The sequence below is a fragment of the Alexandromys fortis genome, unplaced genomic scaffold (genome assembly GCF_014885135.2).
Source record: "Alexandromys fortis isolate MF-2015 unplaced genomic scaffold, M_Fortis_MF-2015_v1.1 scaffold_3, whole genome shotgun sequence".
NCBI lineage: Eukaryota > Metazoa > Chordata > Mammalia > Rodentia > Cricetidae > Alexandromys > Alexandromys fortis.
The window spans coordinates 28,251,945-28,265,407 of NW_026067909.1; the positions used below are offsets into that span (position 1 = coordinate 28,251,945).

Consider the following 13,463-nt stretch of genomic DNA (forward strand, 5'->3'; position numbering starts at 1 on the left):
AACACACAACTAACTTAGTAAAATTTTGCAAACTTTTTCTCTCAAAAAGTGGAATTTGGGGGCTGGTGGATATTTGGATATCTATTGTTCTGACTGCTGAACTATTATAGTTCAGAGGACCTGGGTTTGGTTCCCACACCCACATGGCCCCTCACAGCCATCTGGACCACCAGGTCTAGGGAATCCAGTGCCCTCTTCTGGCCCCATCATCAGCATGTGTTAGCGTGCCCGTGCAGCAGCAAAATCACCCAGCACTTGTGGTGCAGCCCCAGCGTGTGGGTGAGCTCCACCAGAGCTGAGCCTGCCTTGCTGTCTCCTTTGTGTACAGGTCTGGCACTGCCCTCATGCAGAGCTATTATGCAAAGTGACCCTGCTGTTCAGCAGGGTGCGTAAGCACCCCCAACTTCTGATAGTTATCCTTGCAATGATTCAAATTTTGACATTCCTATGAGCTTCCTGAATTCCATTCTTTCTGAGTTTAGTAGCAACAGAATCAAATTTTCAGATGTCTCCAGGTAGTTTATTAAACAGTGACATCCCCAAGTCAAACACAAGACAGTTTGAAGTGGTAAGTGGTTGGACCTCTGTGTAGCATTTTTGTATGTTGTCCTGCACCCTGTGCATGGGGCCGCGGTTTGTGGGTGCACAGACCCATATGCTATGTGGCTAGTTCACATCAACATCAAATGCTCATACCCTGTCCCTGAGACAAGGTCTTACTCGACAGCCCAGGCTGTCTCCAAATATGGGACCTCTCTCAGCCTCTCAAGCCCTGGGATTAAAGGCAGGGTCACATCATCACAGCCGGGCTCCTCTCAGAGATGAGGGTACCAAGGCACAGACCCACAGACCACATGACTTGAGCTGAGACGCTCCAACACTCCCTGGAGCCTGCTAAAGGGCTTTTCTCCACCCAGAGTGTCTAGCTACAGCCTTATCAGGAGGTCCATGATTGTCTTTCAATACTAAACCTGCTTCTTCCCAGCAATGGACCAAGCACACTCAGAACTAGGCTACCTTTTATGTCTCACTGGTAATGCTGAGACACCTCTATCCCAGAGATGTTTGTTCTAGTGTGTGTCAGACCAAGTATGCCGCAACCACATGTTCTCAGCCCCTCACCATTCAGCTTCCACTCAGTAGCTCATCAGGTTAGCAGCTGACATTGGTTTTATTTAACAAACCCAAGGAAACTCCCTGCCAGCTGGCTTTCATACTACCAGAAGGCGCTGCACCAGCTGCAGAGGGAGCAAAGGCTCAATGGTCTTGGTCCAGTGCTGGACCCTGAATCCACAATACTGACGTGCCAGGCACGATGTGCCCACTGGTGCAGGCATGGCATAGCCAGTGTGGGGTAATTAACTGCTTTCTCCACAGGAGAGTGAACTCTCCCCATCCCCTTGTGCCCTCACCTCCTTCTCCACCAAGGCCCAGGTGTAGTGATGAGGGGAGCGGGCCTGCTTTTCCACCCACCTGGATCCCACACAGCTAGCTTTACTCCCGAAATAACAACACACAAATTGTATTCATTTAAACACTGTTGGCCTATTAGTTTCAGCCTCTTCTTGGCTAACTCTCACATCTTGACTAATCCATTTCTAATAATCTGTGTATCACCACGAAGTGGTGGCTTCTTACCCAGAAAGATTCAGCATGTCTGACCTGCGTCCATCTTGGGCTTGAGCTTCATATCATCTGACCAGAGAGGAGAGGCTTCCCTTCTTCCCAGCCGTCTGTTCTGTTTACTCCGCCTACCTAATTTTCTGTCCAATCAAAGACCAAGGCAGTCTCTTTATTAACCAATGAAAGTAGAAGGCCCATCTACATCACCCAGGGAACTTTGTGGAAGAGAAGTGGGAAGAATATCTGAGCCAAAAAGTGGCGGGGTGGGGGTGGGGCTGCCGTGAGATGCTGTCTTCTGGACACAGCATGATGGTTTCATTTACAGACTCAGAATCCATGGTGACCTGGCCAAGACTGCACAAGGTCAGGCCAGATAAGACTCTGGCCTAGATGGGGTCGGGTTAGGGTGTGCACCATACCCCACTCCTCGCTGAGGAGCTGTTGGCAGTTGACAGCTGCAAAGCATCGCTTTTGAGGGTGCTCCAGTGGATGTCCCCCACCACACACACAGGTGGCTGGAGCTGGCTTCTCCCCTCACGGAACTTACTGGGTTATCAAAAAAAGACACGTGGGAGGTGTTGCACAGAGATGAGAACACCACCAAGTCTAATAAACCAGAAGCAAACTTTATTCCAGAAACCAGGTCCTAGGAAAACCAGAAGCAAACTTAAAAATAAAAAAAATAATAATAATAAAAAGTAAAAAACACCACGGGGCACAGAAGCTTATCAGCTAGCTGAGACCACAGCCAGAGATGGTATTTGTTAGGCTGTGGCAAAAGGCTAGTTTCTGAACCCACCTTTTATAGTTAGGGCACCAAGCATTAGGTCTGAAAAAAGGAATTTTTATGATCTTGCCCCGACCCGGTCAGTGTGGGTCAGTCAATGGAGGCCTGAAGGAGGGGAGTGAGTTCTGACGTCAATGGGTACAGGTAACTAGGCAGCTATCATGAATGTTTCAGAGTAGATTACAGCAAAAGTCACTAATTGCAAGAAAACAGGTGTCTTTAGCAACTAGTCAGAAAAGGGACTGCTAGTAATATCAGAAGGTTAATAAATTAGAATTAATTGGTTCTTAGGCTAGGAACTTAGAGGATAGCAGAAAGTTCTTCACACTACCTCAAGGTAAAGCTCAGATACAGACTGCCATATTTTACAGCCTCCATTCGCAGAGCTCATTAGTCAAACAAGGTGTTTAAACCATGGTCACTGTCTCTCCTGGTTCCTCCAGGCAGTGTGTACTGAAGCCCCGTGCCTCCCCTTTGATGGTGCCAGTTTCCCATAACAGAGACAATGCCTAACCCAGACGTCACGTATCTCTGTCTCCTAGAGGTTAACTCGGTTAATATCTGTCATTCATCAAGGATGGCCAGGACACTACTCTCAGTTTGCAGAGAGGAGCTCTGGCCTTGTAAATAGAAGAGCCAGCTGAAAAATGACCTAGGCTGATGGAGGCTTAAGTGTCTGAGAAAATAGCTCACTGTGAATGACTGACCCTTGATCTACTGAGAAATCTGCTGACAGTCTGTTCTCATTCCCCTAGACTTATAACTTTATATTTCTTTATTTATACATTATTATTTTTGGAATCTATATTTTTATTTTCTTATTCTTGGACTCTTCAGGAGGGACATGTTGAGGGGAATATAAGACGAGCAGGAGGGAAATGGGGCATGGATGTGGTCATATTTCATTGCATGTGCATATGAAATTCTCAAGAATAAAGAAAGTTTCAAAGTTCCAAGGGAAGCGACATCATCGACACCATCTTCCAGTGGTGACTGTGGCAGGATCTGACCATCCTGCAGCCATGTTGTTGGATTTCAGTCACTTCATGATCTGTTTAAACCACATTGAGTATCTTGGGACTGTGGTGAGGAGCACGTGCGACTGCTCCGGTGGGGGTGGTGAACTCAGGATCCCTGTGAGGAACCAGGTCCCCTTGTGTTCTCGGGTCACTACGCTCCCCTCCGCCCAAGCCCCGGTCACCACACTGCCCTTCTCACAGCTTGTTCTCGTTGTGACTGTCACGTTCAGGGTCTGTTCACATTCCTCCCCATCCGCGTGTGTGACTGGAAGCATCGTCTGCGTGGTACCCAGGCCTGTGCCATTGAGCGTCCAGCCGCTAAGGAGACCGTCTGTTCCAGGGATGAGGACATGCTCGGCAAAGTCCCTCTCTGGGATGCAGACAGGGAGCCCAGAGCTGGGACACTGCAAGGGCTCCTCCAGCTCCAGCAGGGAGAGGTCGTTCTCCCCAGACTCTTCATCGTAACGCATGTGCACGTGAGTGCTCCTGACCCCAATCCTCTGGCCAGCACCTGAGATCATGAGCAAACAACCGACTTAGAAAGCTTTGTTTTCATGGGCGAGATAGTTAGCTTCCAGAAACTGTGGATTTCCCAGTGAAACCCTGAGGGGCAGAGGCAGTGTTCTTCCAGGACTTGAATACAGACCACAGAATGGGCCATGGCTTCCTCACACTGACCTCTGAAAAAGGCAAGGTTTTATTCTGGAGTTAAGTACAACTATGGTTAGTAAACAGGCAGCGGTAAAAGGAACGTCTCCAGGCCAGTCTGAACATGGCTGCTCGGGACCTCTCAGGCACTTAGCTCTTTCAGGATGAGTTCACACAAGTATTTAAGGATAAAGAGTGAGACACGCTCACTTCCAGGCTCACACTTGCCGTCGAGCATCTCAGAGCTGATGATAGGAACATTCCAGCGGGGAGAAAGGACTGTCCAGGTTTTAGGGATGGAAAATGAGGCTAAGGATACATCCTGAGATGAGATAGGGTAGCAGCCCAAGATCGTGGGGAGGAGGGATTTGAACCCAGCTCCTCTGGCCCTCGGCCAGGCCTCTGTGTCCAGGTGGTTGCTCTACTGCTGAGATTTGTCCTGTGCCACTTAGCACTGGCATGCCGTGTCCACATTCTAACTGGACGTGTCTTGTTCTGTATATGCACGTGATTTTATGACCGCCTCGGTTTTACTGATGCTATTTCGTGCCTTGCTTTAGAAACAAAATTTCTAGTTGAAAAATTCCCCCTTTTTTGTTTCTGTTGGTTTATTCCTTTTATTTATAATGACATCTTAGAAAATTCATGAAAGAAATACTTACTTGCTTTTACGCTTATATTGCTGTGGAGTAATGAACACTTTGCTGTTGTCAGCACAAAGTCTTCCTGTATTAAAACACCGGCACAGAAGTCCATTCCTTTGGAGTCTGTTAACTTGACCTTAAAAAAAGAAAATGACTGTTAGCCAGTGTCAGATAGGGAACAGTAAGTCTGAGTGGCCATCTGGGCACCAGGGACAGTCAGTGTCCACACCCCACTGCCTCTTCCACAGCTACCAGCACTCTGTCACCTCAGGAAGATACAGAGGCCCTTTTGGCCAAGGACGAGTAATGGCTATCAGATTTTCCCTCCCCCTGGGACAAGGGAAACAGACACAATTTGTTTGTTTGAAACAATGGCCTCCAGGGTCATCCGTTTTTGGCAAAAACATGGAAATAACGGATGAAGTTCGTAACAAAACAGAAGCTGTTACCAGATGCTGTTACCTGCCACGGGAAGCCAGGAGGACTTTGGTAGCCTCTGATGTCTTCGGAAGTCAGGGTCCCACAAGCACACTTGTCTTCATCCGTGGTGGCAACATGAGAAGAAAATCAGTGGTTTCCAGGCGGATGTGGGGTCTACAGTGGTGCTAGCCGGAATCTCATCTGAATGCTGGTAGACTTGAGGTCATTGGCAGTCATGGGGAGCAAGGTGAAGCTGAACTGCCTGCACCCAGGCTTATTTGGGGGGCAGTTTGGATAATAGGGTAATGGGCCTCCTGACACAAAGCACTTCCGACACTGGGGTTACTCTAATGTGGAGGCAAGAACCCCGAGTCAGCAATGACATCCCATGAACAGCAACACTCCACCCCGTAAGCATGGTGGCAGAAGGAAGGGGGCATGGAGGCAGGACGGCCTACCTCCGGGAGAACTCACCATTGGGACTGCATGACTTGTGGTCCTTGCCCAGCTTGTAGCCCTTCGCACAGCTGCACAGGTAGGATGACTCCCCTGGACGGCAGAAGTGCTGGCACCCATCCGTCCTCTCGAGGTGACATTCGTTGGTAGCTGAGAAGGAAGAAAAAGCTAAAACCAGCCATGCCGATAGGGAACAGCCAACGTCATTGTCTTGTGCATGGGTCTGGCTTGCCAGTCCTAGTGTTGCTTGTATGTTACACGTATAAAGAAAATAAAAGCTTGGAGCTGCATCCACATTCCCCACCCTAGCTTGCCAGTTTTCATGTGAAGCTTCCCACATTCAAGTGTCCCAGGTATGTCCACGGGGACATCTTACTAAATATAGGACTCTGGAACTGAGAGCAAAGATCTGGGCTAAAGAAACTTTCTCGCAGAGAGCTGGTTCTGGGCGGCAGAGACACAGAAAAAGGTACATGCGTTTGTTTCAGTAGTTGACAATTACCAGGAATTCATCCCCTTGGCCCTATGAGGTCATTTGCATGGGTATTTAAGGACAGTTCTGGTGGTACAGGTCTGCCTATCATAGCTACTCTGAAGTCCGAGTTGGGAGGATCGTAAGTTCAAGGCCTGTCTGGACTGTACAGCAAGTTCCTTTATTTTTTTTTTTTATTTTTTATGTAGAGGGGTGTTTTGCCCCTGTCTGTGTATCATATGAGTGCAGTGCCCACAGAGGCCAGAGGGGGTGCTAGATCCCCCTGGGACTGGAGTTATAGAAGGTTGTGAGCTGCCCTGTGGATGCTGGATCAAACCTGGAAGAGCAGCCCATCCTCTTAACCTCTGAGCTACCTCTCTTGCCCCATGCTTAGCAAGTTCAAGGACAGTCTGGGGAATTTATTGAGACCCTATGTTCAAATCCTATAGGTGAAAAGGGGGAGGGGCCTATTTGCTTTTGAAGCTTTGCCTTTTCTCTCTCTAGAGTATCCCCAACTGGCATGTCAGTCAGACACATCTGTGTGCACCTCTTCCAACTTGTGTGCAGATTATGGATTGGGAGGTGGATGATTGGGAAAGGGGAGAAAAAGGAGACACTATGCTATGAAAATTTCAAGAGGGCAAGGGGCCGGGTAGTGGGTCACAGAATGCAGCCAGCACCTGTGGCATGATTCTAGGGTGGGGTAGAAGAGGGGAACCAAAGAGTTTCCTGGGATGAGTCCCCAGGGCACCCTTCTCTAAAGCATAATTAATAAGAACTCAGAGAGAGAGAGAGAGAGAGAAATTGGGGTTCAACCTGAAGGTCTGAAAAGCCAAACAGCCAGCCATTGGTTCTTACCTCTACCTCAGTCCAAAATGGCGATCCTGCCTCCAGGAATCTCAGATAGAGACTGAGACCTGTCTCCTCCCATTTTATATTCCTCTCTAGTTCTGGGATTAGACATGCACCCCTGGATTTAAGGCATGCACCACCCGGTTTCTGTGGCAACTAGTGTGGCTACTGGGATTAAAGGTGTGTGTTACCACTGTCCGATCTATAAGGCTGACCAGTGGGGCTGTTTTACTCCCTAATCTTCAGGCAAGCTTTATTTATTGAGCTACAAACGTAATGCCCCTGCATTTTTCTGCATGAGCAAGCTGCTCTGTCTCTCAGCAAGCCCCACCATGGACTGGGCGTGGATGGTGCCTCTTACCCATTGCGCAGTTCCTGCCCTCATAGCCAGGAGAACATGTGCAGCTATAATTGCGGATGTGGTCCTTGCATGTCCCGTTGTTGAGGCAGGGCTGGGAGATACATGGAGAACCACCTACGGAAGCAGAAGGGCCTCTGAGACTGCGCTGTGGACTCCTTGAGCCAGGCCCATCCTAAGCTTGCTGTATCAGAGAAGAGGAGGCCAAGTTCCAGGTGCTTGCTCTCCACTGGTTGCCACGTGCCCCCGACCCCCAAGTTCTCACCATCACCATCGTGCACCCCAGGACCTTCTACTCATTTCAGAGTGTGTCCTTGCTCCCACCCAGCACGTGGTCTTCACTTGTGCATCTCTTTCTGCCGACACCCACCCTGTGCTCCTCCTGAGGATAGCCTACACAGCAGACCCCAGGACAAACATCTGGGTAACCGCCACAGTTCTCTCAAATCTGATCCATCTCCTGGCCTACAGCATGCCCCTTCCCAGGAGTAGGATGAGTTGTGAGGTGGGGGAGGGCTCCTGTCTTTTGCCTGAGCCTCAACTGCCTAGGAACACCCAGACATCAGCACAATGAAACCAGAGGCCTCCTTGTGGTCCTGCTAGTGGGATCCTTGAGACGAATCCCCTCCCTGGGCAGACACCAGGACACAGGAGGGTTAGAGCGTGACTCCATGGGCCCCATTGAAGACTGTCCTGAGTCTCGACCAGGCCAGAGAGCTGAGAAAACACTTACCCCAGTACTGTTTCCAGAATCTTTCCTGCCAAGGCAAATAGTAAGAGTGTTAATTTCTGTATTCAGTCTCCCATGGATGGACTCAGGGCTAAGAAAACATAGGCTGTACTCAGTCATTCGGAGGATGTGGAATTTCTGTGCATGATTTTACAGCCTGTTCACACTGAACAGGAGTGGCATATTCTGCACCAGGTCACTTAACATGTCTCCTGGGAAGGGAGGAGGTTGTGTTTGAGCGCTCAAAGCTACAGGGCTTCTTCCCAGCTGCTCTCCACCTCACTCTACAGAGGTGCCTGGCGATGGTCTGAAATCCCCATTTTTTTTTCTTTTAGAAGTACACTGTTATAATTGTAAATGTTCGTGGGGGAGGCTGGAGTGAGATACCCAAATGAGCTATTTGTGGGGTCTCCCCAAACCATACTCGAACTTCCTAATGCTGTGTGGATGACGTCACCATCGCTCTGTCCCTCCCGCACGAAAATAGCCACTGCTCCTTAAGTTTTGGCTCCCTCTTCCTGCCTTTTGATAAACATGCCGAATGCTTACCTGATTGTTAGAGTGTATACAGCTGTAAGAAAAGGATTTACCTAATCCAGAGTAGGGATCACAGGAAATTTTCTTACAGTGTGTATGCACGGGCATGCATGTGTGTCTCTGTCTGTCTCTCTTTCTTTCTCTCTCCCTCTCTCCCAGATTTTCCCAACATGTGCAAACAGTGGAGTCTGGCGATTTGGTTGTGGTGTGATGGGCAGGTCTCCCCAGCTAGGTAGCCCAACTAGGAGGAGTCTAGAGTGTGATCTCCACCTGCTGCTGACGCCAGTTTGTTCCCACCTCTAAGTCGGACTTCTCGTCTGTGAAGTCAGGCTCGTACCAACCTCACCACAAGGAAATGGGCTAATTAAGCCTGCTTGCTGATACAGTTGGGCCTGAACAGTTAGCACGCGCGTGCACCTGGGGGCTCACGGGGCTCACGGGGCTCACGGGGCTCACGGGGCTCACGTACAGTGGTACAGTCATCTTCAAATACTTCTCTCGCTTCCTCATAATTGCAGATTTCCTCGTAGCATTCCTTTTCCAAGTTGCCCTCGAAGAGTTCTTCCAGAAGATAAGAACCGGACCGTCTCCATCTCACCAGAACTTTGTTTGCCTCCGAGGCTGGAAGAAACACTGCAGAGGGATGCGCAAAGTGAGCGGGAGCCCCGTCTCACACGGTGCCTCAGCCGGCGCCTGCGATTTGCCACTGTTCACAGGGCCTGGGCTGTGCCGGTCCTCAGGGTTTGTCCTATGATGGACATGTACTTTCTTCTTGTTGGGTGAGCGCATGGCCCTTATGAGTTAGGCAGACACGCTGGCATTTTGTGGGCGGAGCATCCAGGCCCAGAGAGGCTACGCTCAATCAGCAGCAACAGGTGAGTGTCCACGCAGAAGCAGGAGGACACGGGACAGGCCTATCACCATTTGCTTCGACATGATCTATCCTGGTATGTTGCAAAAATGCAACACCTGTGGACAGACACATCAGAGAGTGTCCTATGTAAATACAGGAATGCCAGGGTTACTGAGCAACTTCTCCATGGCAGGAAGGAGTCCTGAGCAGGCAACGGAGACAGACAGCATGAGGGAGGGGGTGCTCAGGTGAGCTCACTCAAACAGCGCTCAGACCTACATAGTTTTCCTTCCTGCACAATCACAGGACAGTACTGGGTTCTGAGCACCACTGAGCACCTTGGACGCCTTGGGAAGTGGTCGGATGAGAGGACAGTTTCCTCAGAGATACCCTGAGATGCACACAGTTGGGTGTTAAGGTGGCAGGATGGCTATGTCCATCCCAGGGACAGTGATGCCACCACAGGGCTTAGGGACACAGCCCTGCTCACCAGGAGCACTCAGCTCACAGCCCTGTCTACAGGACGAGGGCAAGCGTGCAAGCTGCTGGTTATTTTTTTCCCACACCAGTATATAAGGTGCCAAGAAGCCTCATTTGGCTAAAATGGACCCCATTGTGGCACATTTGGATCACAAAACTCAGCAGGCTCAAACTGACGACAGTCAGGAATTTTTTTGAGAACTTTGGTCCTGCTTCAGGGCTCAGGCCAGTGCTGAGAGCCAGCAGGCAGGACTTTCCCATGTGGGCGCCACCCTCACAGGAGTTGGTATTGAGCAAACGTGAAGAGGCTGGTGATGAGGACTGTTAGGTGTGGAAGGAGGGGGTGCAGAAGTCAGAGAGAGTAAAGGCTAGTGGCCTGGAATCACGCCTGAGCTGATGCGGGGGAAAGGAGGACATAGACAGACAGAGGACCCAGAAGAGACTCACAGAGGCTGGGATGGAAGGCTTAGATGCTCCAGGGTGGAAAGAGCAATGCGGATCAAGGCTTAGGCTAGCTGTTCCTGGCAGTCTTTCAGCACAGAACAAGAACCCCCGACATCTAGATGGTCAAGCTGCAACCCAGCTATGGCTAAGGGGTGCCCAGCCTTGTCTTGGCCTGCATGACTTAGGCTGTCCTTGCCCAATAGGTCCCTGTCACCTTCAGCAGCTCTTACCGCAGGGCAATGAGATCCATACTGACTTTCAGGAGGGAGTGGCTTGTCCTTTAGGACCCATAAAGACAGTATCATCTACAGAACAATTGGGGCCGGACCAAGGATGAGACGGCTAGATCTGGTGGTTCATTCCTGTAGTCCTAGCGCTTGGGAGACTGAGGCAGGAGGATTGCCAAGAGCTGAAGCTAGCCTGAACTACATTGTGAGTTTCAGACCAGGTTGGGCTACAGAATGAGACCCCAGCTTAAAGAAACTGTTTCTTCAAAGAATGGAACAGCAAGCACCTACCTGAAAGCTCCACCTGGTGCAGGACAAGGGTAAGGAGGAAGGCGAGAATGAGGCCCCGGAGCAGCGAGACACAGCCAGCCATGCTGACCCAGAGCCCGGCTGGCTCAGGCAGGGCAAAGTCTGCAAACAGTCAAAGTCCAGAGCCCCGGGGAGACAATGTGGTTGACCCATGCCTTCGAACACATACAGGGCTAGATTAGGTGACCAGTGGACCTAGATGTCGGTGGAGAGCAGGAAGCGACTCTCCTTACGGTCCTTTCCTGCATTTACTGTTAGCCAGCTGAGGTAGACATGGAGGGGAAAGTGGAGGGGTCTCAGTGCAGGTGGCCTTCTTTCCCTGCAAGGGGCCATCCTGGGTCTGGACACAGCTGTGAGTAGGTAGGAAGGATGCCACCGTAAAAATTGTGTAGTCGTGCAAAGGAGGGGCACAGAAACTTGACAGTGAGGGGAAGGAGACAGTGCCAGGGATGAAGATGGGCAGGTAATCAGGGCAGGAGAGGCGTAGGTGAGGGCACACGGTGTCACCTGAGACGTGTGCGCGAAGGCCAGGTGACGTGTCTGGAGCCGGAGTCGCAGGGAGACTGGAGTAGGAGGGGAGGATGAAACCATCAGCGGATGGGTTAGGGCTGTGAGTGGGCCTGGGGCCTGCATCTTCTGCATGATACAGCAACAAAATCCAGGGACACCTATAAACACGGTTCACTAAAGCAGAAAGGGAAGACAACAGAGTAGGCAGCAGCTTCACTAGTCCATACATTGTGAAGTTGTTTTTTAAAAGTTAGAAGAATTATATATCATGGTTTCAGATGGTGCGTTTTTATGGGATTTCCTTGTGTGCAGGTGTGTGTCTACTCATCCTCGTCTCTATGCTTTTCTTGTGCTTTTTATTTGGCTTTTAAAAAGTTTGTTTTATCTTATTGGATTTTTTTTTGTTTATTTGCTTTAGTTTCTTGTGGATTTGGGTGGGTGGCAAGGTGGGGAGGAGTTGGGGGAGGGGAAACTGTGATCAAAATAGAGTGTATGAAAAAAATCTACTTTCAATTTTTAAAAAGACAGAAAGTATGGATTCAGCTTAGGATGTACAAAGTGTGTGTGTGTGTCTATCATGCATCTCCAACAATGAATAATTAGAGGTTGCTTATGAACTTGAGATCATGGGTGAGCATGGGAAGGACCAGAGGGAAGAGATGGAGGGGGAAATGGTGTGATTATATTTCAATTTAAAAAAATAGTGAACCAGACAAAGCTTCCATCAATCAGGCAAAGGCGGTTTACGGGCTCCAGGGCTGGCCTGCCCTAGGAGCGTGGCGTGTGAATGAACTCCTTCTTGGCCAGCTCAGTCCAAGCAGAACCACGTGAGGATGCTACTCCTTTCTGCACTCAGTCTAGAAGCCACTATCACTGCTCTGGGAACCAGCACTCTCATCGCCTGGACCACAGGGCACCTGGGTCCCCACTGCACCCCAGAGAGCCTGTGCCCGCACTGCCAGCACCACAGGGCACCTGGGTGCCCACTGCACCCCAGGGAGCCTGTGCCCACACTGCCAGCACCACAGGGCACCTGGGTCCCCACTGCACCCTGGGAAGCCTGTGCCCTCATTACCAGTACCACAAGGAACCTGGATCCCCATCACACCCCAGAGAGCCTGTGCCCACTCTGCCAGTACCACAGGAAGCCTAGGTCCTGAGTGCCAGATCCACAATGGGAGATACCTCACTAAATCTGGGGCTCACCTTCCTGGCCCCTGACTCAGGATCTGGGTACTGGATTTTCTGCTTGCTTTGAAATTATTAAAGATTCTCTTAGCTGTTCTAGTGGTGAACTATGTGTAACATGTGCTCTTGAGTAAACTCACTTTTTAATGTCTGCTCAGCTTCCCCATGGCTGACCCCACACCCACACAGACTCTTGTACTTGTCTTTCTGTTGGTACAGGGACCTGTGTGGGTGCTGACTTTGTCCTGGGGTGGTGGTTAGAGACCAGGGAGTTCTTGTTCTTAGGGACAGACACAAAGTCCATCCGCCAGGTGAGTGAAACCGTGGTCTTCTTGCTGACATGCATGCTGGGCCAGTGGGCCACGATATGCAGTAGGTGTGCTCCACTGTCCACATCACTGATCCAGCGGTGTCTGCACAGCTCAGCTCGGTTCTCAGACCCCAGCCTCACTCTTGGCTACTATGGTTCTAGGAAACCAAGCGCTGTTCTTGTTGACTTTCCCTAACCTTGCAAAATCTGTTTACAAAGGACTCTATCCAGCTCTTGGTCTGGGGGAAGGTTTGTATTGGAACCTTTAAACTTTGCTTGGGAAAGTTACGCAAAGTGCAAACTATAGGAAAAATCTCGGAAAAAAAAGTTAGTCTATTTACTGAAAGTAGGCTTGGTTCCCACAAACATTTAACTTGGGGCTTGGAGGCAATGCAAGACTGGGGGGGAGGTGAGACATGCCCTGGACCCTGTCCAGTCACGTCATGCCACTGAACATCTGCTTTGGTGGCATGACAGTGTCTGGAAGAGATGCAGAAACTTCTGGGGTGAGGCCCATCCTAGAGACTTAGAATTTAATGTTTGGGGTAAGGCCAGGATTTAGGCTTTGCAAAGACCCCTCTGGAGTCTCCTAACTA

At 50.1% G+C, this 13,463-nt stretch overlaps 1 protein-coding gene across 1 annotated transcript; it reads right to left on the reverse strand.

Annotated features, from left to right (window-relative positions):
• Positions 1-2,228: 2,228 nt before the first annotated feature.
• Proz (protein Z, vitamin K dependent plasma glycoprotein) lies at positions 2,229-10,984 on the reverse strand. Its single transcript, XM_050137468.1, has 8 exons — positions 10,842-10,984; positions 9,016-9,179; positions 8,013-8,037; positions 7,283-7,396; positions 5,616-5,747; positions 5,184-5,257; positions 4,740-4,857; positions 2,229-3,940 (listed from the first exon to the last, which is right to left on the reverse strand). Exons 1-8 carry the CDS (start codon positions 10,921-10,923, stop codon positions 3,450-3,452), a joined length of 1,200 nt encoding a protein of 399 aa, XP_049993425.1. The 5' UTR covers positions 10,924-10,984; the 3' UTR covers positions 2,229-3,449.
• Positions 10,985-13,463: the final 2,479 nt, after the last annotated feature.